The 24,190-nt window shown below is 37.9% G+C and overlaps 1 protein-coding gene across 1 annotated transcript in view; it reads right to left on the bottom strand.

Moving 5' to 3' along the window:
- LOC109419765 (cyclin-dependent kinase 5 activator 1) overlaps positions 1-24,190 on the bottom strand; it is a 148,656-nt gene that overhangs the window by 24,374 nt on the left and 100,092 nt on the right. Inside the window, exon 2 of the mRNA XM_019694051.3 lies at positions 12,122-12,259. Within this exon, the coding sequence (XP_019549596.2) occupies positions 12,122-12,259 (138 nt within the window). The remainder of the gene's footprint in view (positions 1-12,121; positions 12,260-24,190) is intronic.

Here is a 24,190-nt window from a genome sequence, read left to right as displayed (position 1 = left end):
ACTTCTTATTGTTTTCATTACCTTCTGTAGCCAAAATTTAAAATCAAATATGACATGGTATTTAAAACAAGTTTATCATAGCATTCTGTTCCTCTAGAGAACCATTCATTCAAAACTACTAACATAGACTTATGAATGTTGTGATAAATTATTCTATAAAAGTGCTTTGTGTTTTATCTAAGATCAAACGGCATTTAAGCCAGCTGATCAGCGGCTGCCTGCTGACCGAGTGCCATCTTTGTTTTTGGCACATAATTCACATCCCGTAATGGCACTCTTGCGCTAGACAACAAGAATCTATGCTTCCAACCAAAGATAGCTTCGGGTGGAAGTTGATCTCGGCATTGTCCAGGCCGTGAAAGTAAAACAAAACCAGGGGCAGAATCACAAACGGGGCACTTCACGAGGCACTCATCAGTGCCACATCATGAAAGAGGTTCATAGCCGGTTTCGCTTAATGGATTAATTGTCACTATGAGCAATGCTCGTCATCAGCTACTTACCACTCGATTCCCAATAACTTAATATGATGGCCTGGGAAAAGGGCCTAATTTTTGCCATTTTCAGTCACTTTGATAATTAAATATCCTAAATGAGGTACTTTCGCTGGAATTGATGGTACAAATGTAAACATCAAATTCCAGCTGTCAAATTTTTAACAGGTTGCTGTTTAGTCCTCATATAAGTAAAAGAAAAACTAAACGGTTTTAGATTAGCTTTTAACGTAACCATTTTGCTTACAGGTTATCATTACAAATGCAATCACAAGACATTATGCGTTAAATGATGCTTTTATGAAAGCAAATCGGAGGTGATAGAAAAATAAATATTTTCACCGCCGACATGTTGGATTGTTGATTTTTTCTTGTTTGGTAATGATTTTCAAGCATGTTTTCAAGTGACATTTTTATGTTATATTAACGATTTCGAAGAGGGCGCTTATTTTTTCACATCTTTACTAGCATATTTCACGCTAAATTTCATTTGGCAACTGGTGTGGCTGCACTATACGATAAATATTCACCGTGCGAAACTTGCAAATTTGGAACGTAATATTTGCATTATTTCTCTGGCAGTTTTGTTTTTCTTTCATGATAACTTTATCAAGACTAAATAAAGTTTATAAATTCAGAATGGTTACGATGAAAGTCATTATTAGTGGGGATAGCATTTACCTAGGTAGAGTACTCTTGAAATGGTCGCTACAAATGCTGGATTACTTTTGTTGAATACACTTCAAAACCTTCACCAGGATGGGCGAACTAGCAAAATTGTAATCTTCCTGAGGTTATGGTAGCAGTAATGCAGATAATGTGGCTTTGGCTAGAGTTTTATTGAAGTAGGTTTATGATAATCCTCTAGTCTTTCATAAAACTGAAAATGTTACTTGGGGCTGATTGCTATCCCTCTAGCAGCAGTGAATGTCACAAGGCACAGACCATTATCGATGGTAACGGAATAAAGGCTTTCCGTTCCAATAACAGGTCGAAAAAAAAACTTTTTCTGTCGATCTGCGCATTTGCATCTCCGATGACTATTTTGACTTGTTTTGGGCACTCTCCGTAGGCATTAGAACTCTTTCTTCATGTCATCGGGTTTATCGTTCGTTGGCGCATACATACTAATCAGGCTGTAGTAGAAGAATTCGCCCCTCATCCTCAATACACAGATTCGGTCGCTTATCGGATTTCACCGAGTAACTCGCTGCCTGGTACACGCACAGTGCGAGGAAATGGAGCTATGCCGATCTCAAGCAACACGAAAGTTTTACCAAAAGCTCAACGCATCCAGCAATGGCTACATGCCGGAAGCCATCGCAGGGATAAGAAGGCAGTCTATTGGTGGACGGACGTAATGTCATTGAAAGGTGGAAGTAACACTTCGATGAGCACTTGAATGGAGTAGAGAACGTAGACACAGGAGACCAAGCCAACGGAGGAAATGACTACGTCAGAGCAACAGAAGGCGGAAATGATCCAATTTCCATGCCAAGGAAAGCTAAGAATGCCATTCTCCAGGTCCAAACCAACAAAGCAGCTGGTAAGGATGGTATCGCGGATCGTCTCTGAACTCCTCAAGATGGACCCCGATAAAATTGCCGCCTGTAGGTATGCTCCGCTTAGTAGTCAGTATCTGGGAAATCGAACAATTTTTGGAGGAATGGAAGGCAGTGGTAGTCTGCGCAATGTACAAGTAAAGGCGACCTTCTGGAATGTGAGAACTTGAGAGCGATCACCATTTTGAATGCTGCCTGCAGTGTGCTATTCCAGATCATCTTCTATCGTTTGTCACCCAAACGAATGAGTTCGAGAGAAATTATCAAGCCGGTTTCATGGACGGCCGGTCGACAACGGACCAAATATACACCGTACGGCAAATCCTCCAGATATGCTGTGAATACCAGGTTTCAACTCACAACCTGTTCATCGGCTTCAAGACGACATACGACAGTATAGACCGCACAGAGCTATGGAAAATCATGGAAAAAACGGCTTTCCTGGGAAGCTAACCAAAGCAACGATGGACGGTGTGCAAAACAGCGAGCGTAAGGAATTCGGGGAACTATCCAGCTCGTTCGATTCTTGCCGCGGACTGTGACAAGGTGACGGGCTTCACACAACAGGTTCATCCCCGGATCTAACGCACCATGTACAAAATGCTTATAAAACCGGTGGTCCTCTACGGACACGAGAAATGGGCCATGCTCGAAACGAACCTGCAAGCACTCGCAAGTTTTCGGAGTTCCATGCGTGTTAAGGACGATCCTCGTCTGGAATGTGCTGTGATGAATGTATATGTATATGTTTGTATGTGTATGATAATGTTTTCCTAAGCATTGGAAATCGAATCCAGACATCATCAGCACACGTGGGGGTGTACACTGTACATGTACCTAAAATACAATATTGTAATGTACAATTTTCCACTTCACCAATTAGTGTGTACACTTATACGCTCTTGCCTTCAACAAGTGGCGTTTGAGTACCTGTAGGCCTGCCTTCTCTTTCACGAACCCAAATGACTACCACTTACTTTGAACCCGTCTAGGACCAGCAAGGTGTGAATAATTTCATGACGTTTTTTTAGTCAACTTTCATCTGCTAGGCACTTAACCAATGCTTTACCTAGCTATATGTTCGTAGGTACATATGTCTCGCTGCCAGTAGTACCCAGCCAAATCAGAGAAACACAGTTGAAATGGTGTCACCTGAACCATGGGTAATTTAATTGGGCGGTGGTTTCATCTTCTGAACATTCACTTCGACATTTCCCATGATCACCCCCCCCCCCCCCCCCCCCCCCCCTTTGCAAGCCTGGTGAAAGGACGAATGAGTAGGTAGTGGTGTTCCTAGCCGTCCTATAATTAACTACCGCAGACTATCTCTCTGACCGACCACCCATAAAAGCGTGTTGGCTGGTGTTTAACTGGGTGGTGCGGTCTTGGAAGTGAAGGCAAACATAGTTGCTGGTGGGTGCCTTATTGATGATAACGTCACTCGGAGAGGTCAGTTTCTGTTGAAGATAGTGGGGGTGGCGGTTGACGTTGACCTTTTGATGTGTTTTATTTGAAGAAGTGTTCAAGTGGGTCTGGGTAGTGTTTCTTATGTCTTCCTAGAACTTTGTGTATATTCAAAGACAGGAAAATTCCTACTGTCCTTTGTAGGGGTGCTTCGAGTATACCAATTAACGACTCATTTCATTGCATTTACCGTGAGTGTCTTTCGTTAACGAATGGAAATCCATTGGTTTTCTTTTGAATTAGATCTTGGACAGATAATTACACGGAGCGGACCTGGTGTGATGGTTAGAACACTTGACTATCACGCCGAGGACCTGGGATCGAATCCCACTCCCGACAAACTCGCAAAAAGTGAGTTCTTCCTTCGGAAGGGAAGTAAAGCGTGGGTCCCGAGATGAACTAGCCTAGGGCTAAAAATCTCGTTAATACAGATAAAAAAAAAAAAAAGATAATTACACCGTGGTGCAAAGTTGATATCGAACAAAAGTCGATTCCCGAGTAGACGGGAATATCCAAATAGAACAATGTTTGCTATCATAGCTCGATGTGAATTTGATGTGTAATTCAAATATTCTGATGAATATCGCTCGAATAGCTCAAAGTGATATGATATCAGTTTTTGTTCTTGTCGAAATAGCTGAAAATTTCCACATAAGAACAAGTTTAGCTCTTCTGCACGAAATGGAACACATACACCCATAGAAATGGCTCAATGTTTGTGAAATGCTATTGACCAATCCAAATTCCTGTGTGGCAGTGGTTTGTGTTCAAATTTCCCGTGTTAATCTATCTGTAAGAACTTAGTAAACATCTTTTGTTATCACGTATATGGATAGGCTTTCTGAGCTGTGGAACCTCATGCTTTTATTACCACGTTAAGCTTAGTTTCTTGTTGCCAAGTAGAGCGCTCAAGTAAAATTTCACCTTTTTCCGCAAGTAATTTTGACAACTGATCCAGTATGGGGAGAAACGTCACTTTTCCTTACGGAATAATAGCGCGGACTATTTTTCCGCAAGGAAAAGTGACAACTCCATTTGATTCGCACGGGAGGCGTTACGAGTGTTACACTTTTTTCCTTGCTTGCCATCTGCGAACTGCACAAGTAATTTTAAAGCGGAATCATTACTTGACCATTACTTGTCCTATCTTTTTGCACAGTACGTACGAAGTGGAAACTAGCCATTATTTGCAACAGCGAGCCAAAGTTAAGTGGTGAGCATCACCTCCTGTGAATCCTAAGGTCGTAGGTTCGATGCTGGATGTTGAATTTTTTTCTATTTTTTTTTTAAGAAAAAAGGTGAAAAATCTTGTCTGCTATTGTTTTGATCTTGTAATATCTTAACGAGCTACTATTGAATAGTTCACTATATTAGATTTTGCTATTATTTCTGATCTTCTACTTCTTATACCGATCAAACCATTATCAGTTTTTATTCTTCGGTAATTCAATCAATAATAACTGAATATACTATTAATCAGATTTTTCCACCTTTCTCGGGTTTGCATACAACATTTAAAATTTTTTCTACTTGTGATTTCCGATTTTGGAGAGATTCACAGTATGTAGCTTCATTTTGACTTCCTTGGGCATGTAATATCTTCGTGCCTGCCATACAATATTCTAATGTAAAATCGTCATTTGCACAGAACACTAAACTGAGGAGCAAACTTTGTCCATATGAGGTCGTAGCACCAAGCCGAGGAGAGAGATGGATTCTAACCATCTTCAAAAGAGCTCCAAGAGCTTTATTCATCATAACCACCAACCGTAATTGTGTTTGTGGAGGAATGCTGATACCCACCATTTGGCGTTTCACTCGTATCTAACCCAATGAATATGCATAAACATATGAAATAACTGCACCGCATCGCTACACATAAGTGCATTTTTAGGATTTGAATTCAGAACGACGACGTGACGATGGCATCAGCTGCGCTGCCCCCGAAGCAATACCGACAGTTATATGCAGGTTTTTCACATTGCAACCAACGGTGTGAAGAGATGCTTTCATTTCCATTCTTTTTTTTCTTTTTACATAATTCAAGCATCATTTAAAATGCAGTTTTCATAGAATTAAGAATTGAATTGCGACTTGAAAACATAGATAGAATAAAGATTAACAACGGCTTTTTAAAGGGATACACTTGAATTTAAAATATGCCTCGGATAAATAAAAAGAATTTCACATCACTCGCTGTCGTCAAGTGAATTGCTCCCCATTTTTACTTTCATATTTTCCATCTTCATTTTTGGGTAATGTGATAAAACGGGCTATGTCATTGACCAATGGATAAATCTTAAAACTAAGTTTTTTTTTGCAGATCCAAAAGGAAATTATCCGTTTAATCCGGCATAATCAATTAGAATTCGGAATTGATTTTGGAAATGGGCTTCTAAAATCTAAACTGAAACTCACATCCCGAGCCAATCGATAACGTGAAAAGATGGATTTAATCGTTTTTTTCCGGTATCCACCTGACAGAATATGGACAGGCCAAAGCGATCAATTTTACGCCAGGTCTCACGTTTCTCCACTCCTGTGGTTTCTGTGCAGCCATTTCGATTGGGTTGGGAAAATGTTTCGGCTCAATTCATGACGTGGATAGATCAACAGATATTTCATTCGAGGATAAATTTATTTAAAAGAGGATTTTTGCCATTCTGGGAAATAAATGAACGTATCACTCTGTTCTGATTTGACACATCTTGAACTGAGTTTAAATTTTAGGTGTTGAATCTACATAAGTCATGGTGAAAATTATATCGTTTTTTAAATATATCACAATAAGAAGCAATCAGTGAAGTACTAGATTGAAAGTAGTGAGCTGGATTTTTGTATGGTGAGATGATCAATTCTCCGTTTCTGCAATGAAATGGTGCAAACAGCGTGGGTTATATGATTTCTTGCCTAATTTGATGATGTTTGAGCAAAAGTTTGGTTAACTGTGTTGTTGTATTATTTATTTCTTACAACTTCAACAACACAGTTACCCAAACTTTTGCTCAAACATCATCAAATTAGGCAAGAAATCATATAACCCACGCTGTTTGCACCATTTCATTGCAGAAACGGAAAATTGATGATCCCACCATACAAAAATCCAGCTCACTACTTTCAATCTAGTACTTCACTGATTGCTTCCTATTCAGGATTGGCTGAAAAATATCACCAGGATTTAAAGTTTTAGGTTTGAGAATTCGTCAGCTATTTTTTTATGTTCTTCCTTTAATGTATATGTACAAACTCGTCTCTTTTTTAATTTTTTATGTTTCGTGAATCTGCACACTTATACTAGCTCTTCACAACTATAAATTCATCAAACTAGTACATTCTAGAGTTTTCCTGAGAAATCCTTCAGCAGTTTTACCAAGCTTTTTCTCAAATACTTCTTTTTTCATACTCAGCAAAAAAAACTTCTTTGAATGCACGCTTTTGTTTCACGTTCTACAAAAACTCGTTTGTGGGACACTTGTAGGTAAGGTAAAAATCTACGTTTTTTCCCAAGACAGTCTGACTATATTTTTAAAATTGTATAAGTTATATGGCGCCGTCCACAAATTACGTAACGCTCTAGGGGGAGGGGGGGGGGGGAGTCTGGTCGAGCGTTATGGCCCATACAAAAATTTTAGGGTTTTCATACAAAAAAGCGTTACGGAGGGGGAAGGGGGGGGGGGGGGTAAAAAAATGTCGATTTTAGCGTTACGTAATAAATGGATGCTGCCTATGTAGTTTTTCGATTTTCAAAATTTGTAAGGACCGTAGACTTTGGGCAAACCGCCCCCTCCCCCCTCAGAGTCTACGTAGTTTATGAATAGGCCCAAAGATGAATTTCTGGTAAGTTTTTAGAGTTTAAATACAGCTATTTGATTATTTCAATGGGTTCTGGGACACTTGGCCGAACGCCATTTGGCCGAATGTCGTTTGGCCGAATAAGAATAAACTTAAGTGATGGCACTGATTTCTAACCTTGGGCAAAATGCCTTCACGCTATTTCATTATATAATAGAAGTTTCCAACAGATGCAAGCAAACAAGATAAAATACTGAGCCGATCAGGCTCAAGAATGACTAGACTATTCGAATGAAAAGCTTGGAAAACGATTATTTTCCACATTTGGAAAGATTGTCTAATTTGAATTGCACGGAATTTAACCAATTAAGTGCTGATTAGGGTGCCTGTATAAATTATGACACTATCTAAGGAAAACGATTTGTACAAAAATAACGAGAAGACCAACGAATGTCATCAATATGATAAAATATAGCATAGTATCCATAGGAAAAATATAGAAATGGAGCCAAAACTACATTTTGTATTTATTACAGAGTGCTCCAATGACAGGAACCCTGTACCAGATATTTTAACATTTTTTAACTTAGGTTCCTTTTCGCACTATTTGCATGCATTCCTTATGAGATTAGTCATAACTGGTACACTATGGCGAAAAAGGGTGCAAGGAAGCCGAAATTTTAAGGAATATGATTTATTTCTACCATAATTTGAGCAACAAGTGGAGTTTAAATGAATGAAACTATATTTTGTGAACGTGATCCGTTGTTCACAAAAATGTTCTTGTTGATTTACATCGTTAAAGGGTGAAAATCTACTATAACCAACCAATAATTGGTACTATTTCCATAATTGCAAATATATTATATAAACAATATGATTCACTTCCGCGTTCTCCATACATTGAATTAGCGAACAGCTTACAGCACCATCTAGCGTCAAAAGTGGCAATCAACCTTAAATTAAACCACATATTTGCTAAATATGTTTAACCGTGTCTCCATGACATTTCCTTTTGTTATGGTCGTCAATCATATTTAGGGATGTACAAGATTCAATTTGCACAAACAAAATTATGATATTGGACAAAGCAAATATTAAGTTTATATTTTGTAACTGTCGTATATCAGTGATGGAACATACGCAATTTGACGTTTCGCAATTATCATTTTTTTCCAGAAGCATATTTGTTTTGGAAGTACCGTTAAGCAGAGCGTTCATGATTAACAACTATTTTAATCATGATTAATCATTGGTGATTAAAATTCAAATTTCGGTGATTATTGATTATGATTAATGATTAATTTGATTTTTGGGATGATTAATGATTATGATTAATGATTAAAATTGATTTTATCTGTGATTATTGATTATGATTAATGATTAAAAATGGTCCATTGATTAAAAATCATGATTAATCATGATTAATCAATCACAAAAAACAGGAAATGATTAAAATATAATTATTGTTTAAAATATTTTTGATGTTCCAAAAGTAAAAGGTAACTCTGTCTGGGAGATTATTGAAAAAATAATCAAGAAGCACAGCATTTGAACCAATTCAAATTGGATCATATATTTTATATGGTGAAAAATTTTTGGTAATGAATGATTAATGATTGATTAATTTTTTTTCTTATGATTATGATTACTGATTAATGATTAAATTGCGAAATCAGTGTGATTAAGATTAATGATTAATGATTAAATGAGAAATTTTGGTGATTATGATTACTGATTTTTGATTAATCTTAATCATTAATCATTAATCATGATTAAATTTATGATTAATCATTAACGCTCTGCCGTTAAGTGAATAATTTTGGTCAAATTGCTATGGCTAATGGGGATACTTGTTGATTCATTTTGACTTAAAGTATATTGCGTGCAAAAACTATTACGCAAAGAATATGATTTATTTATTTAAACCCTAAACATTTTGATATTATTTATCGATAACGGAAGAGATTATTGACATCCCTAGTTCATTAATGTTGACAGCGTGTGTATTTCTGAAGGGCATACGTTTTTAGAGTGTAATAGTTGCCACGTTCGTCACAAGCGGCGCCACAAGCACAGGATAAAAGGGTCGCCAGAAATAGCTGGAAGTGAGTTATATTATTAATATAGTATATTTGATAATTGGATACAATCAATCACCTACATCCGCCTCCTTCATCATCAACTACTGCCGTAAACTGTTACATGGAGCCCCTTGGTATTTCATTAAAATTTAAAACGGGAAATGCCAGAGGTAGTTATTAGCATGGGACAGAAAAATACATTTTACTCCTGTACATTTTTTGAGATCCCTTTTTGCCCCATATCAACTGTGCAAAATTTCAGCTCATTCGGAGAAACTCTGTTTTAGCGCCAGCCGTTTTAAGTTTCCATACGATTTACTATGGGGAAAATCCCTGTTTCAAAGAAAAATCGCCACTTGTTGCCCCTTAGCCCCTAAAAATATATCGATGAATGATTTATATTGGCTCAACACCATTTCAATGATAATTTTTAGAAAAAAAAAAATGGTGCTTGAAGCAATATGAGACATTTCAAATCTGGTTAAAAAGCTTACAATTAGCACAACAAAAACCAAATTTGAAACCAAATTTAGAAAATTTACAAAAGCACAAAAAAATAATTTTAAAACTAAATATCGAGATTTTCATAAAAAATAAAGCGAAAGAAGTTATGGATTAGGATTTCCATCTAAAATTCTGCCGATTGTGGGTTCAATTTTTATTTATATGTTTTTATATGAAATAACTTCTAAAATTTCTTAAAAATATATTTTTTTGTTAAAATACGATCAAATTTCAAAATAAAGAAAACATCATCAAACATATTTATCCAAGTTCGAAAAAAGGGGGGTTTAGAAACCTCAAAGGGCGGTCCGACAGCAACCGCCTGAAGCGCTCCCGATCGCCTCCTGGTACTCCATGAGACCCCCTGAAACGCCTCTAAAACCGTCAGGTACCCCCTCAAATCCCCTGGGACACCTGAAACGCCCATGAAATAGCCCAATATCCGCCTGAGACCTCCTGGAACACTCCTGAGACCGCCCGAAAGGCCCCTTAAATCCCCTGGGACCGAAACGATCCTGAGACTCTTGGAACTCCCTGAAACCCCATGATATTCTCTGAAATTTCCCTGAGATCTCCTGGTATCCCCTGAAACACCTCTGAGATCTCGAAATACGCAACTTAAACCACCTGGGACTTCCTGAAATCCCTCTGATGACCCATGGAGCGCCTCTGAAACCTCCTGCAGCGTCTCTGAGACCCCTGGGGTCGGGTCCCCATGAGGATTCTTGGGTCCTCTTACGGTCGGGTAGCACACAGTGAATGTGATGATACTTTATCAGCTGCGCGGCTGCAGAATTGGTTGTTTTTTATCACTTCAAAAACGTGAGGCAAATAATCATTGAAATGCAAGAAGTCAATGATTCCTATGAAAACTCTGTGATGTACCATATCACCTTGAATGGCCCTGAGACATGAAATACCCCTGAGAGCCTGTGAAACTCCCCTGAGAACGCTTAGTGCGCCCTTTAGACCCCCTCGAACACCTTTGAGTGCTTTTGGAACGCACTTGAAACCTCTTTATACCTCTTGAGACCCCTTCAACTTCCCGGACACCCCCTACAACGCCCCTGAGACCTCTATATACCCCCGCTGTAAAGCCCCGAAGTCCCCCTGGGACCACAATGAAAACTCCCTGACTCCCTGAAACTCCTCTGAGACCTTCTGGAACTCCCCTGGAACTCTCTGAAATCTTTTGAAGCGCCTCTGAAGCCTTCTGAAACTCCCCTGAGACTCTCTGAAACCTCTTGGGGAAACGCTGCTTTTTTTTTTTATTTTTTTTTCCTCCCCTGTTGGGGAAATTAAGCCACTGCGTCCAATAGGCTGAACTTTTGTGGCATAACGCTGCTTAGACTGAACTTTTGTGGCTGTGGCTTAGGCTGAACTTTTGTGGCAAACGCTGCTTAGATCTCCGGATACCCTCGGGAACTCTCTGGGACCCTTTGTAACGCCCATGCAAGCTCCTTTTGCTCTCAATAGTTACCATCATTATTTTCTTATGCACAATATTGGTTCTGTTCTGGTTCCCACCTTTTATGCTGGGAAGTTGGGACGTAACTCCAGAAGAAGAAAAGCTGTCCATGTCATATATATGTAATATCTATATGTAATATCTGGAAATATATCACACGATTACCCTAAATAATTTGGCGAATATTTACCACGGCTAGTTTAATCAGGAACTTCTCCAGGAATTACTTCCAGTCAAACTTTCTAGGAGTTTAAATGCCACAACTTAACGTTTCATTGCGGAATTCTGTAGCATAACTAATCACAAATGAGTCGTATGCCGTACAAAATACAGTTTCATTCGTTTTGTTCATTCTCGTCCACATTCGCATTCTGCATACTTGACAAAATATTGACTTCCACGTTCAGTTCTCTGTAGGCAGTATCTATCACACACTATTGACGTCCGAGAAACATAGATGGGCACGTGGCATATCTTCTAGCAATCTTCCACTTGAATTACGCCAGTTATATTTGAAGATATCGTTACGTGTGAAAAGCTACTCCACCTACACCACCTCTTGCGTCAGTGCAGAGCGCAAACAATCAGTAGTAACGCTGTGAAGTTTTGAAATAATTTCTTCAATGAATTAAATTCCAAAGTGATTCTAATGCATAGTGATTTGGACAATGGTTTTGTTAAAAATGAATCCATTGTTTTCAAACATTCTCTAAAAATGTCAATTTAGTAACAATATGCAATCTTCTCACTCACCTGCCATCCCTGAAGCAGTAGACTCCGATCGACTGCCCGCAGCCACATCACGGCGTCACCTGCTTGGAAATCTCGTAACTTTCGGCACCGGTCGTGCAGGAACATTCCCAGGCATTTTAGTAGCTCTGACGTCGAGGCCTGCAAAGAGAGACAAGGGTAGAAAATCAATATGATGAATCAATCAATATGACGAATGAAAAAAATAATCTTTGTAATTTGTTTCCAAAATCTGTTGGAAGTTTTCAGAACGATATCGCCTTATGTTGCAGTCACTGACTGGTGTGGGACGTAGTAATCAGTCAAACTTTATTAATTAGTGATGAAACTTGCAGTATACCCATCGTCCTAATAATGAGAGGTCGCCCGCTCGCACCCTCTGCCATGGAGGATGGGTCTGATGCGGAGTCGTAAATTAATCACCCACTCCCGAAGGGGAATGAAATTTAACGCTCAGTGTCGCGACTTGTTTGCTGTTTGACTAATCTTCAACGACGTCACTGAAAGTGACACAAACAACCCACCCCCATACGCCCATACCCCATAAAATGTTTAGGTGAAGACTTTCTCTTTCTCCATCAGAACGGTAGCCATCAGCTGTGATGAAAATCTGATTCTCATAAGTACCCACCCGCACAGGATTCGGAGCAAAGCAAAGCTTATCGCCGTAGGTAGCCAGTTTTGTGCAGCCACAGAATACACATCATCAACATTGCTTGTATGTTTATATTTATCTCTTTTAGGGTGTATTGAATCTAAGGCACTAGTCAAATTTTATTCATTTTAGCAATTCTGAATGGCATATAAAAAGTCCAAAAAACCGTTTTCCCTTCATTGCTAATAGCATGTTAACGGGTTAGTTTCCCGTCCTGCTATCTTGTGTGCAAGTCACCAGCCGGTTGAGAAATGGTCGAACCCAGTCTTCCCGGTCCCGGTTGTGGTGGTGACTGCCGATGGTGGTTGGTTTTAATACCCGTTACGAAAACGACCCGAGCAAACCGACACAACTTGCGTTTGACACTCTCTCGGTCCGGGTCCTGGTCCGTATCATCCCGGCGACGACATCAGAGGCTCTGCCAGCTAGAGCTTGAGTGATTGCGGCAAAACTGGGTCGAAGGTGCGGTTTTATGATGGTATTATCTTTCCTTTATGCACCGGGGTTCGCTGGTTAGAACTTTTGCTTGGAATTGGACTAACAGGGATCGGAGTCGGGGTCCGATGTTTTAGAAAAGGATACTTAAGGACGATGCCAGCTGAGAACAAATTTGATAGAAGACAAAAGAGGATTAGACGTTTATTGCCGACGTAGTTGATGAAATAGGTGGATTTATTTGCCAAAATCCAAAATCATTATAAATATTGATCTTGCCAAATTTTCCAAAATGACGTATGATATATGGGATTTCTATAGAGATACAGGAGATGAAGATAATAGGGATAGAAAAAATTTGCATTTTTCAAAAAACGGTCAAATAGCTGTAAATTTTTGAAAAGTACATAACAATTCTAGTTTTTACTGTAAGTTTATCAACTAGTTGTGTATCAATGGTCAAAATTTGAAAAAGTTCTGGCTTCACGAAGTTGGAAAAATTCTAGAAAAAAAAAACGTAATTATCCGATAGCCAACTTAAGCTGTTATATCTCCGGATTCAATGAACCGAACGTTATGAAATTTTAAACGTATATCACTAGGTACTATTATGAGCTTTGAAAAACTTTCGACTTAACTCAAAAGTGTTAAAAATACGGAAGCAAATTAGATAGATAAGATTATTTTTCTAATATAACATCAAATAATTCAAAACTTCAACATCGTTTCAAAACTTGAGATAGTAATGTGCTCGCTATGAATTTTTTCTTATAAATAATCTCAAGTTGAGTCAAACGTTTTTCAAATTCGTAAATGGTCCAAATTTCATTGCATTCGGTTCAGTGAATCTTTAGTTATAATAGTTCAAAGTTAGCTATCGGATAATTATGCGTTTCTCTAGAATCTTTTTCACGTCCTGTAGAATAGCCTGATCTTTTCCAAATGGGGGTCATTGATACACAACTAGTTGATCAACTTACAGTGAAAATTTGAGATTCGTTTATGCACTTTTAGAAAGTTACAGCTCATTGACCATTTTTGAAAAAGTGAAAATTTTGCCCGCCCCGATCATTTTTATCCTCTGTATGTTCATTTAAAAAGTAGCCGAATATTGCTGACTTGTTACATTGGACCTCTGTTTAGATACAATCCATTTAGGTGAAATCTATCTTCATTAAGGTAGCGTTACTTTAAGGGAATTTGATTGTGTTTTAAGCAGGGATAACGTTGATTTTCGGAAAAGAGACAACGAATGGTGTTAATAGATGTTTAGGGTGCATTTAAGATTAAAGGATGAGAGAGGGTTGGGGCTGTTTAAAGTTTCCTAACCACTTTATTGAGCATCTTAAGCCATTGTACAGTGAATCAAAATTCAACCATCGCGCAACAATAACGACAATGTCGCAACCTGAATTTGTTGCGACATTCTACCCAATGCGACATAGGTTTGTCCCAACTTGAAAAAAAAAATAGGATAAAGATCATGCAGCACGAGTTTAGCGATTTTAAAGCCATGCATTGTGATTTTCGAGCGGTAACTTCGAGTCGGTAAACACTGCAACGCTGCTGAAGATGTATCATCAAAAAGTTTCGATTTTGGGTTGGTAATAATTGATTATTCACGAGTTGAAAAGTACGCAACAAATTCAGCTTCCGTTTTTTTTTACTTATTCGTTTATTTGAAAGGCTCGGGAGCCACATGGGCATAACGGAGCCGAAATCATTTGTAAATTTTTCACAATATGTATTATAATTACAAAAAAAAATAAGAAATTATTCTACTTTCAATCATGATAAAAATCAATTTGCTCCATTGGGGTATTGCTGGCTGCAGCTATCATCATTTTATCTTCCTCGATCAGCAATCGTCGTTCGTTTGCATCGGTGAGCCACTCGTAGGTTGCGATCCTATGTTTCATTCTTCTTTGAGAATTGTCGGGAACGGTGATCAAACTGCACTCACTTTCGCTCGATGACGGGTTGTTCGGTTGATTCTTTTTTTGCGTTCGCTTGCACGCATCAGTGTCTGATTCTCGATCAGAACCAAACGAGCGTTGTCGCTTTGTCTCCGTCTTCTTCTTTTTTTTGCTGGTTCTCCACAATCACCTCATCTTCTCTGCCTGATTCTTCATCGACGCAGGCTGCAGTTACATTTTCTGCTGGCTTCTCCTCAACCATCGGCTTCGGTGGGGAACCTTTCCGACTTTGTGAAATTGGACACGATTTTATCAGATGTTTATCCGACTTACAAATAAAACACCTGGGCTTTATTCCATGGTAAAATATTCTCCCTTTCCTATTACGGAAGTACAGGGCATCCGGGATGGCGCTCTCAATGTCCATATAGACACCGCGAACGCCCGTAAACATGTCGAGCTGGAACTCCGCTGGAAACCACTCACGTACAGTACGTTGCACCTTACCATACTTCTGCAGCACGAGTACCAAATCGGCGTCCTCAACTTCTGGCGGAAGATCAAAAATTCGCACGTACCGCGTGTTACCCGCAACCGACATGCGCACCATCGTTTTTGTCCCATTGTTGAAGTGGAACGGCAGACTTTCTGCATTGTTGGCTAGCACAAACTGCATTGCTTCAGCACTTCTGAACCGAATGAAAACAGATTTCTCGTCGGAAATCTTATAGGCGGTCTCCATCATCGATTTGTCTCCGTTGAGCGCCTTCACAAACAGAACCATATCTTCTACCGCGGGCTGTGCCGCATCTCCAGGGAATCGGAAAGCCAAAGTATTCTTCACCGTAATCTCACTCGACATTTTGACCATATGTTGTAATACAATACCAAACAAAAACAACCAGAGTAAAACAAACTTGACAGCGGTGAAAATTTACAACCGCTCGCGAGCACAGGTCACTACGATCTGAGCTTCCGTTTTGTCCGCAACAAAAATTTTCGGGATCATGTCATTATCTGTTAGCAGTTGGGATAAAGAGTAATCGCTGCGCCTTCTTTGTTGCTTGTTTTGTGCCTCTTTTGTCTGATAAATCTTTTCACTGCCATTGGATGTACATGCCTAAATTGTGTTGCGCAGCCTCATGCAACTATGTGCTGTTGAGTGGACAGTTCAATGTCTGTAAGAGAGCCTCCGAGAACTCTCTTGACTAACGGATCTACAAATATAATCAGGTTGGAACGTCTTAAGAAGAAGCAATTATGTTTCAAAGAAGAAGCAATTGTATTCAGCTGTTCTTGATACGAACAGTGAATAAATTGCACTGATGTTGCTGGCGCTTTCTTTGATACAAGTCGTGTTGCTTGGGTTGTAATCCGTCTAAACCCTTCTGAAGCGCCCTGGACCGCTTTGACATGCCTCAAAACACCTTAAAACGCTTCTGAAACCCCTTGAAATCCCATTAACCACAGCTGAGAGCATGTGCATGAATATGTGACAAAACACCGACAGATAAAAAGTCGAATGCCAAAAGGTCGAAAGGACAAAAAATCGAAAGACAAACGTCTGCATATGATCCAGAAATTAAAACTTCGTTGAAAGTTCTCTGATAGTCAGTATGACTGCCTTTTGAATCTCTTATACCAAGCAACACGACTTGTTTCAAAGCCAGTATCAGCAACATCAGTGCAATTTATTCGCTGTTCTAATTAAGGACAACACAACACAATTGCTTCTTCTTTGGAACGCAAAAAGCGCAAATTTTAAATCTTTATGCAACATGAGCCAGGAGGAATGATAAAAAAATGAAAAAATATATTCAGACTCGAACCATGGACATCAGGAGTATTAACCACTCACCTTACATACTACAGCAGAAGCTATGTGAAAGATTTGCTGCTCAATGCACTATAAAAGCTACTGAAGTTACGCGTTACTTCATTGTACCGTCTTTGCCAAAAGTTAGAAAGCTGTCAAAATGAAAAGACGCGCAAGTTTTCCGCAATACATTTGGAACCTAATCTGGACAAACAAACCAGAGTAAGATGTTTCATGTGTGTTACATAACACATTTAATGCAAGCTGACTGTGTTGCCACTTGTGAGGAATATGTAAGCTCCGCCTCCATAAATCGATGTTAAATACGATGTTATTTGTAATTCCTATGAAACAAAGCTGCAACTTAACGATATTCGGAGTTTAAATGCAACTCAACTGACAAGATGAAAGTTTCGTGGGCTTTTATTGCAACTCTTTTAGACCAAAGCATAGAAAACCACATTTTGAATGATGTTGCAGGTGCTGCTTGGGATGGGTTCTTTTTCAGAAGGTTAATATTACGTTATAGTGTTTGTTAAGAGGTCAATGATGGAATGCCATCGCTAATGTTTTCAAGGGATTCGAGAAAAAAACCTTGTCTAGGAGTTCCATTAGTAATTGATCTTTTTTTAAACCAATATTAGGGTCTGCAATAAATGTCTCAACCAGTGGATTTATCCACGAGTTCTATCATGATTTTTGTAACGAAATTGCTGTGACTTAACACTAACAATGTTTCAAGGATTCATGGAGCTTTGTGTAGAATTTCTATGTCGTTTAAGGGGTTTTAGAGAATACTCCAAGGGGGTTTCCAACAGATTTCATGGTGTTTGAGGAGGGCTTCAGGTAGTTGCAACGGGTTTAATCCTTCTGTGTCGAAGGGGTCATACATATATGACCCCGGACATGAAACCAAGCATAACCAACGTGTTCGAGGACAGCGCGGTTGCAGCACCATTTCCAGTGGGATTTATGGAAGATTTAAGAAGAGTGTTAGGGGGTTTAAAAAGGTTTCAGATGGTTTCGGGATGCTCTGAGGTGGTTCAGATTTGATTGAGGGGATTTCAGGGATATTTTAGCGGTATTTCAGGGTGCATCATAGGATTTCAAAGTGGATGAAGATGCTCAAAAGTTCTTCACGTGGTATCATCGAGGTTCCGCGTGTTTTATGGGGAATTTTGAGAAGTCTCAGGAGGGCTTCAGGGAGTCACAGGAGAGTCTCAGGAAGTTTCAGGGGGTTTCAGGAAGATTTTAGATCATTTGCAGGGGAGTTTTCATGTGGCTTCAGAGGCATTTCTTAGAATTTCAGAAAAGTTTATGCCGTTTTAGATAGGCTTTAACAGAAGGATTTTAATCGGTTGTATAAGGAATGCAAGTTGTTTCAGGGTATTATTTTGAAGGAAACTTTATAGATACTTCATTATTGATTCGTTATGGATTCGGAGAGCTTTTCCATGGGTTCAAGAGGATTTTGGGCGAATTTGAGGGGGTTTCAAGAGTGTTCAGGGAGATGAGAAGGTTGAATTGGATTTGAAGTGGTTACTCATACACTCTTAGAAAAAATCATGTAAATTTAAGTTTACTTGGATGCACATAAATGAAGCGGCCTGTTTGACACAAATTTACGTCTTCTATCACAAATAAAGTCGAGCTAGCAATCGCTAGAGCCGAAGCGAAAGATAAAACGTATGTAAGTAAAATAATGAACTGGTTACGAACTCTGGTCCTCTGATTGGGAGGTACACACCATACCACTCGGCTGCAACACCGAGTCGTGTGACCAATGATAAATGTAAAATTGTTTCTACCTATCTGGTCAGATAGGTTTGTTGACATCTTGTGCAGTGCAACCAACTCGAACTTACATAATGGATGTAAAATTCAGTCAAATTTGCCATTCAGTCATGAAATGTTTACGTACGTTGATGGTTTACGTCACGTGTAAATTCCTATTTTTTAAGAGTGAAGAGATCATGAGAAATCACTAGTTACGCCGAATACATAAGATAAGATAAGATAAGCAAGATAAGCAAAGGAAATCGACAATTCTGAACTTTCACGTCGTGGACCTGGGATCGAATCCCACTCCCGACAAACTCACAAAAAATGTGAGTTCTTGCTTCGGAAGGGAAGTAAAGCGTGGGTCCAAAGATGAACTAGCCTAGGGCTAAAAATTTCGTTAAAACAGATAAAAGAAAAGAAAGAATTCTGAACTTTTCGACGTTATTTTAATGCAGATGATTCTGATGTCCTTTTACTAAAGTCAGTTTTTAGAGACCCTTCAAAAGTCATTATAGTTATGAAACATTTATGTATACATGTATATGGGTTTATGTGAGGGCATAAATCCTCAAATATTGTCAACTATTTGCCTATGTCAAGTTTCAAACCAGATTATGATTCTCGACAATTTTGGGAAAATGCCCTGCAAGAACCCTAAATCAGGTTAAACACTGCATCCTCGAGTCTTCTCGTGGTGTAGTTGACAACGCGCCTGTTTAGTGAGTAGGAGTCGTGAGTTCGTGTCTCATCAAGAATACGAGTAATTGTTTCGCAAATAGAAGTGCATTTCTCACACACGACTGTATTTGTAAATTCTAAATTTTGGAAGAATGATATGACTTAACAGCAGTTTTAAGGGGCTCTTATAGTTATCTTCAGGCATATTTATTTGAATAAGCGCAAATGCTCTCAAGTGAGAACAGATTAAAAATGTAAATGAACATACATCAAAGCTCAGCACTTTTGGATAAACTTTGAAGATTCATGGCGTTCGCTACTGACATTACCCTATATTTATTGAGAACTGCATAAATTTGGATAATATTGAGTTGTATGTAAGGAAGCTCTATCCCGGGTAGAGGTGTACTGACGATCAGAACGTGATACTGGTTTGATTAATATAAGAGGTAAATGCTTATGTTTAGATCTTTTATCTCTTATATCAATCGAACTACAAAACCAATGGGAAAGCGCACAAGGTTTCAAAAAAATATTATTTACTTTCTCTTCAACGCCGTCTCTGGTATGGCTCTTCTTGGTTATATGGTTGAGTTCTCTTGGTTATCCAGATCAATGGGGCACGTTCGGTGTAGTACTAGATTTGTAGTAATGAGCTGAATTTTAGTACGGTGAGAAGGTCAATTCTCTGTTTCTGCAATGAAATGGTGCTAAAAGCGTAGGTATTATGATTCCTTGCCTAATTTGATGCTGTTTGAGCAAAACTTTGGATAACAATGTTGTTTATGTTGCAAGAAATGGAGAAAACAACAACACTGTTGCCCAAAGTTTTGCTCAAACAGGATCAAATTAGGCAAGGAATCATAATACCCACGCTTTTAGCACCATTTCATTGCAGAAACGAAGAATTCAGTAACACATTTTGAAAACGACGTATAATCTATGGTGTAGCATTGATTACACTGGTCGACAGTGGATCACGCACTTTGACCACTTGATCCATTTCCGAAGGATTTCGGCCCGCTGATTCCGAATCTGACTTCGAAATTGCTGTAACACGTACAGTTTTTGAGAAAAATAGGGATTTATTCACAAAATTTCATATTTTCATAGAAAACAAAATATTGTCTTAATATTTATAATTTTCTTATCTGCGCATCATAACCAAGATTTAAATTCAATAGATTTTGATCCACTGATTCAGAATCTGACCTAAGAATTTCTGTAAAACATAATTTTATTTACAAATTTTCATATTTTCAAAGAAAACAAACTATTGTCTTTATAATTTTCATTTTTTTATCTCCTCATTTAAGCCAATATATATATTTATTAGATTTTCATCCACCGATTTAGTAACTAACCTAAGAATCTCTGTAACACGTGCAGTTTTTGAGAAAAATGGGGTTTTATTCGCAAAATTTCATATTTTCAAAGAAAATAAAATATTGTCTTTATAATTTTAAAGTTTTTATCTACTCATCTTAATTCATATTTTATATTTAAAAGATTCTATTTAACTTATTCGTAATCTGACCTAAGTATTTCTGTAACACGTAAAATTTTTGAGAAAAATATTTTATTCACACAATTTCATATTTTCATGGAAAAACTATTGTCTTCATAATTTTATTTTATTTTATCTGCTCATCTTAACAAATATTTATGTTTAATGGATTTACATACTGATTCGAAATCTGACCCAAGAATTTCTGTAACACGTACAATTTTTGAGAAAAATAATTGTTGGCGTAAGTAAAAGGAAAACACAGTCTTGGAAGTTGCCAAACTGGGCAGCTTCAAAGTTGCAAATATATTTCGATTAATTCAATAGCATATACCAAAAAAAAAGCTTTTAAGAACTTTATTAAGATTATTTCTGTGATGATTAGAAAAAATACAATAAATTGTAGAAAATTGGGCCGATATTGAAACTTCATACAATTGAAAAACTTTAAACCTTATTTACTTGAAAGTGAGTCTTTGTCACTTACACCCCTTTGCTTCTACCCCCTTCAATTTTATTTATTTTTTATCTCCTCATCTTAACCAATATTTATATTCAGTAGATTTTGATCCACTGATTCGGAATCTGACATAAGAATTTCTGTAACACAGACAGCTTTGAACTGAGTTCACGAATTAGCGTGGTACTAAAATTATTAGGTCAGATTCTGACTCAGTGGATCAAAATCTATTGAATATGAATATGGAAAATTTGAAATTATAAAGACAATATTAAATTTTCTCTGAAAATATGAAATTTTGTGAATAATACCCAACTTTCTCAAAAATTTTACGTGTTACAGAAATTCTTAGGCCAGTTTCTGAATCAATGAATCAAAACCTATTGAATAAAAATATATATGATGAGCAGATGGAAAATTGGAAAATATAAAAACAATATTTTATTTTATATGAAAATCTGAATTTTGTTCATTAAACCCTATTTTTCTAAAAAAAATACGTGTTACAGAAATTCATAAGTCAGATTCCGAATCAGTATATGAAAATCTATTAAATACAAATATTGGTTGAGATGAGCAGATAAAAAATAAAATTGTAAAGACAGTAGTTTATTTTCTATGAAAATATGAAATTTTGTGTTTAAAACCCTATTTTCTCATAAATTTTACGTGTTACAGAAATTCTTAGGTCAGATTGCAAATCAGAATATGAAAATCTATTGAATATAAATATTGGTAAAGATGGGCAGATAAAAAAAAAATAAAATTATAAATACAGTAGTCTATTTTCTATGAAAATATGGAATTTGTGAGTAAAACCCAATTTTTTTTCAAAAAATTTACGTATTACTAAAATTATTAGGTCAGATTCTGACTCAGTGGATTAAAATCTATTGAATATGAATATTGGTTATAATGAGCAGATGAAAAATTTAAAATTTTAAAGACAGTATTAATCTTTCTATGAAAATATGAAACTTTGTGAATAAAATCCTATTTTTCTCAAAAACTGTACGTGTTACAGAAATTCTGAATTCAGATTCGGATTCAGCGGGCCAAATTCCATTAGAAATGGAACAAATGGTCAAAGTGCGTGAAAAAAGTTTCAATTTTGTCGACTAGTGTTATACGTCGTTTTCAAAATTTGCTACTGAATTGACCTTCTCACCATACTGAAATTCAGCTCATTACTACAAATCTAGTACTACACCGATCTGTCCTATTAGTTTTAAACCTGATTCAAAAATATACGCTAAATAATTCCTCAATTACATATATTGCTACTTAGGATGTGAGTAATATAAAAATCAGAATCAGAGTGGGATCACAAATACCGTATGTAGATTAGATGACTTATAATCAGGGAGCTCTTGGAGACCATTAAATAGTTCCACGAAATGCTCATAGTATACTCTCCTTAATCCAAAGCAAGCCTTAAATGTCCTTATTTTCGTTTTGTCATTTTATCATACAGTTTAGTCTTCTATTGTTATTATCTTTAAGTTTTTTTTGGCTTCTGGTATCTTAGTGTTGTAGTATAGGTATAAGTGTTCTAGTGGCCTAGGCTACTACAAGTTTTCTTATCATCTAGTTTCAGGGTCCGGTAGTTTACTAGTGTCTTGTCTTTCGGTCTTATAGCCTTCAAATTCCTTAGTATTTAGTCTTCTAGTCTTCTAATTCTGTAACTATCAAGTCTTGTTTTTAGTCTTCTATCATTGTCTAGTATTCTCTTTTGGTTTGTTTACTAACATGAACTTACATTTGCCTGATAATCAAAATGAACACAATGCTCCGCTTCTCTTCGAAGATGATGACGATGCGAATTACTATCAGCCATGCTCATGCATCCAAAACCCAATCATAACACAAGCCCGGCATAGTTATTCTACTTGAGACATGGCATCCGTCGTAGATCAAATCACGGTTTCCGCCTGGTCTCCAAAACAACCCACACCAGCCAAAGTATCTTCACAAAGAGGTTCACGCGAAGAAGGCATTTTCTCTCTGCTGATGTTTTTCCATCATCCCACGTCCCGCAGAGATGGGCGTGCTGTTGTGGGAGCGCAGAAATATATGAGCCATCCGGCAGAATTTATGGCACCATCCAGACGGTTGGTCTAGGACATATTAATCATTTTCCGTACCGAGCACCGAAACAGATGAGCAAACGCCCGAAAAACAAACGGTGCTTTTTCGGGGGAACTGCTTACCCCATCGTCTCACACACAAACAAAAAGGGTTTCCGGAAGATTTGGAAATGATTTAAAACCGTAAATCAGGGACTTTTGGATACATAGGAAATCGAATGCTTAATTGAATTGTTCGTCGTCGACACAGACTGGGTAACCAAACCATTTTCGATTAGATTTGAAAAGTCTTCCATAGTTGGATTCTGATGAAATGAAGGGATGGGACCCAAACCAAACTTCTGTCATTCTACAACTTTAATTAAGGATTTGTTCGGTATTCCCTCCGCCGGATTCTATTTTCATCCTCATTTATCCACTTGTTTCCGACCAACCGGGCAGGGTGAGATTGAAACATATAGAAACAATTTCCAACGCCCACGTTTAGGTTCAGCACCACGTGACCACTTGCGTCACGTTTTTCAAAAAGGGTCGTAAAACCGCGACACGCCATGCTGCTTATACGTACCTATGTAGTGTAGCTGCCTATTGTGTGGATTTTTATTCGAACAGTTTGATTTATCGTTTATTTATCGATGATGAGACCAACGGCGCGGATTCCGAGGAAACAGCTCGCACGGATCGATTCAAGGACAATTTCCTTGTCGTTGATGCCGGCGGCCGGCGGTGACTTTAT

Source organism: Aedes albopictus, chromosome 2 (genome assembly GCF_035046485.1).
Source record: "Aedes albopictus strain Foshan chromosome 2, AalbF5, whole genome shotgun sequence".
Lineage (NCBI taxonomy): Eukaryota > Metazoa > Arthropoda > Insecta > Diptera > Culicidae > Aedes > Aedes albopictus.
The sequence above is the reverse complement of the archived record's forward strand: the minus strand, read 5'-3'. Positions and strand labels throughout refer to the sequence as shown.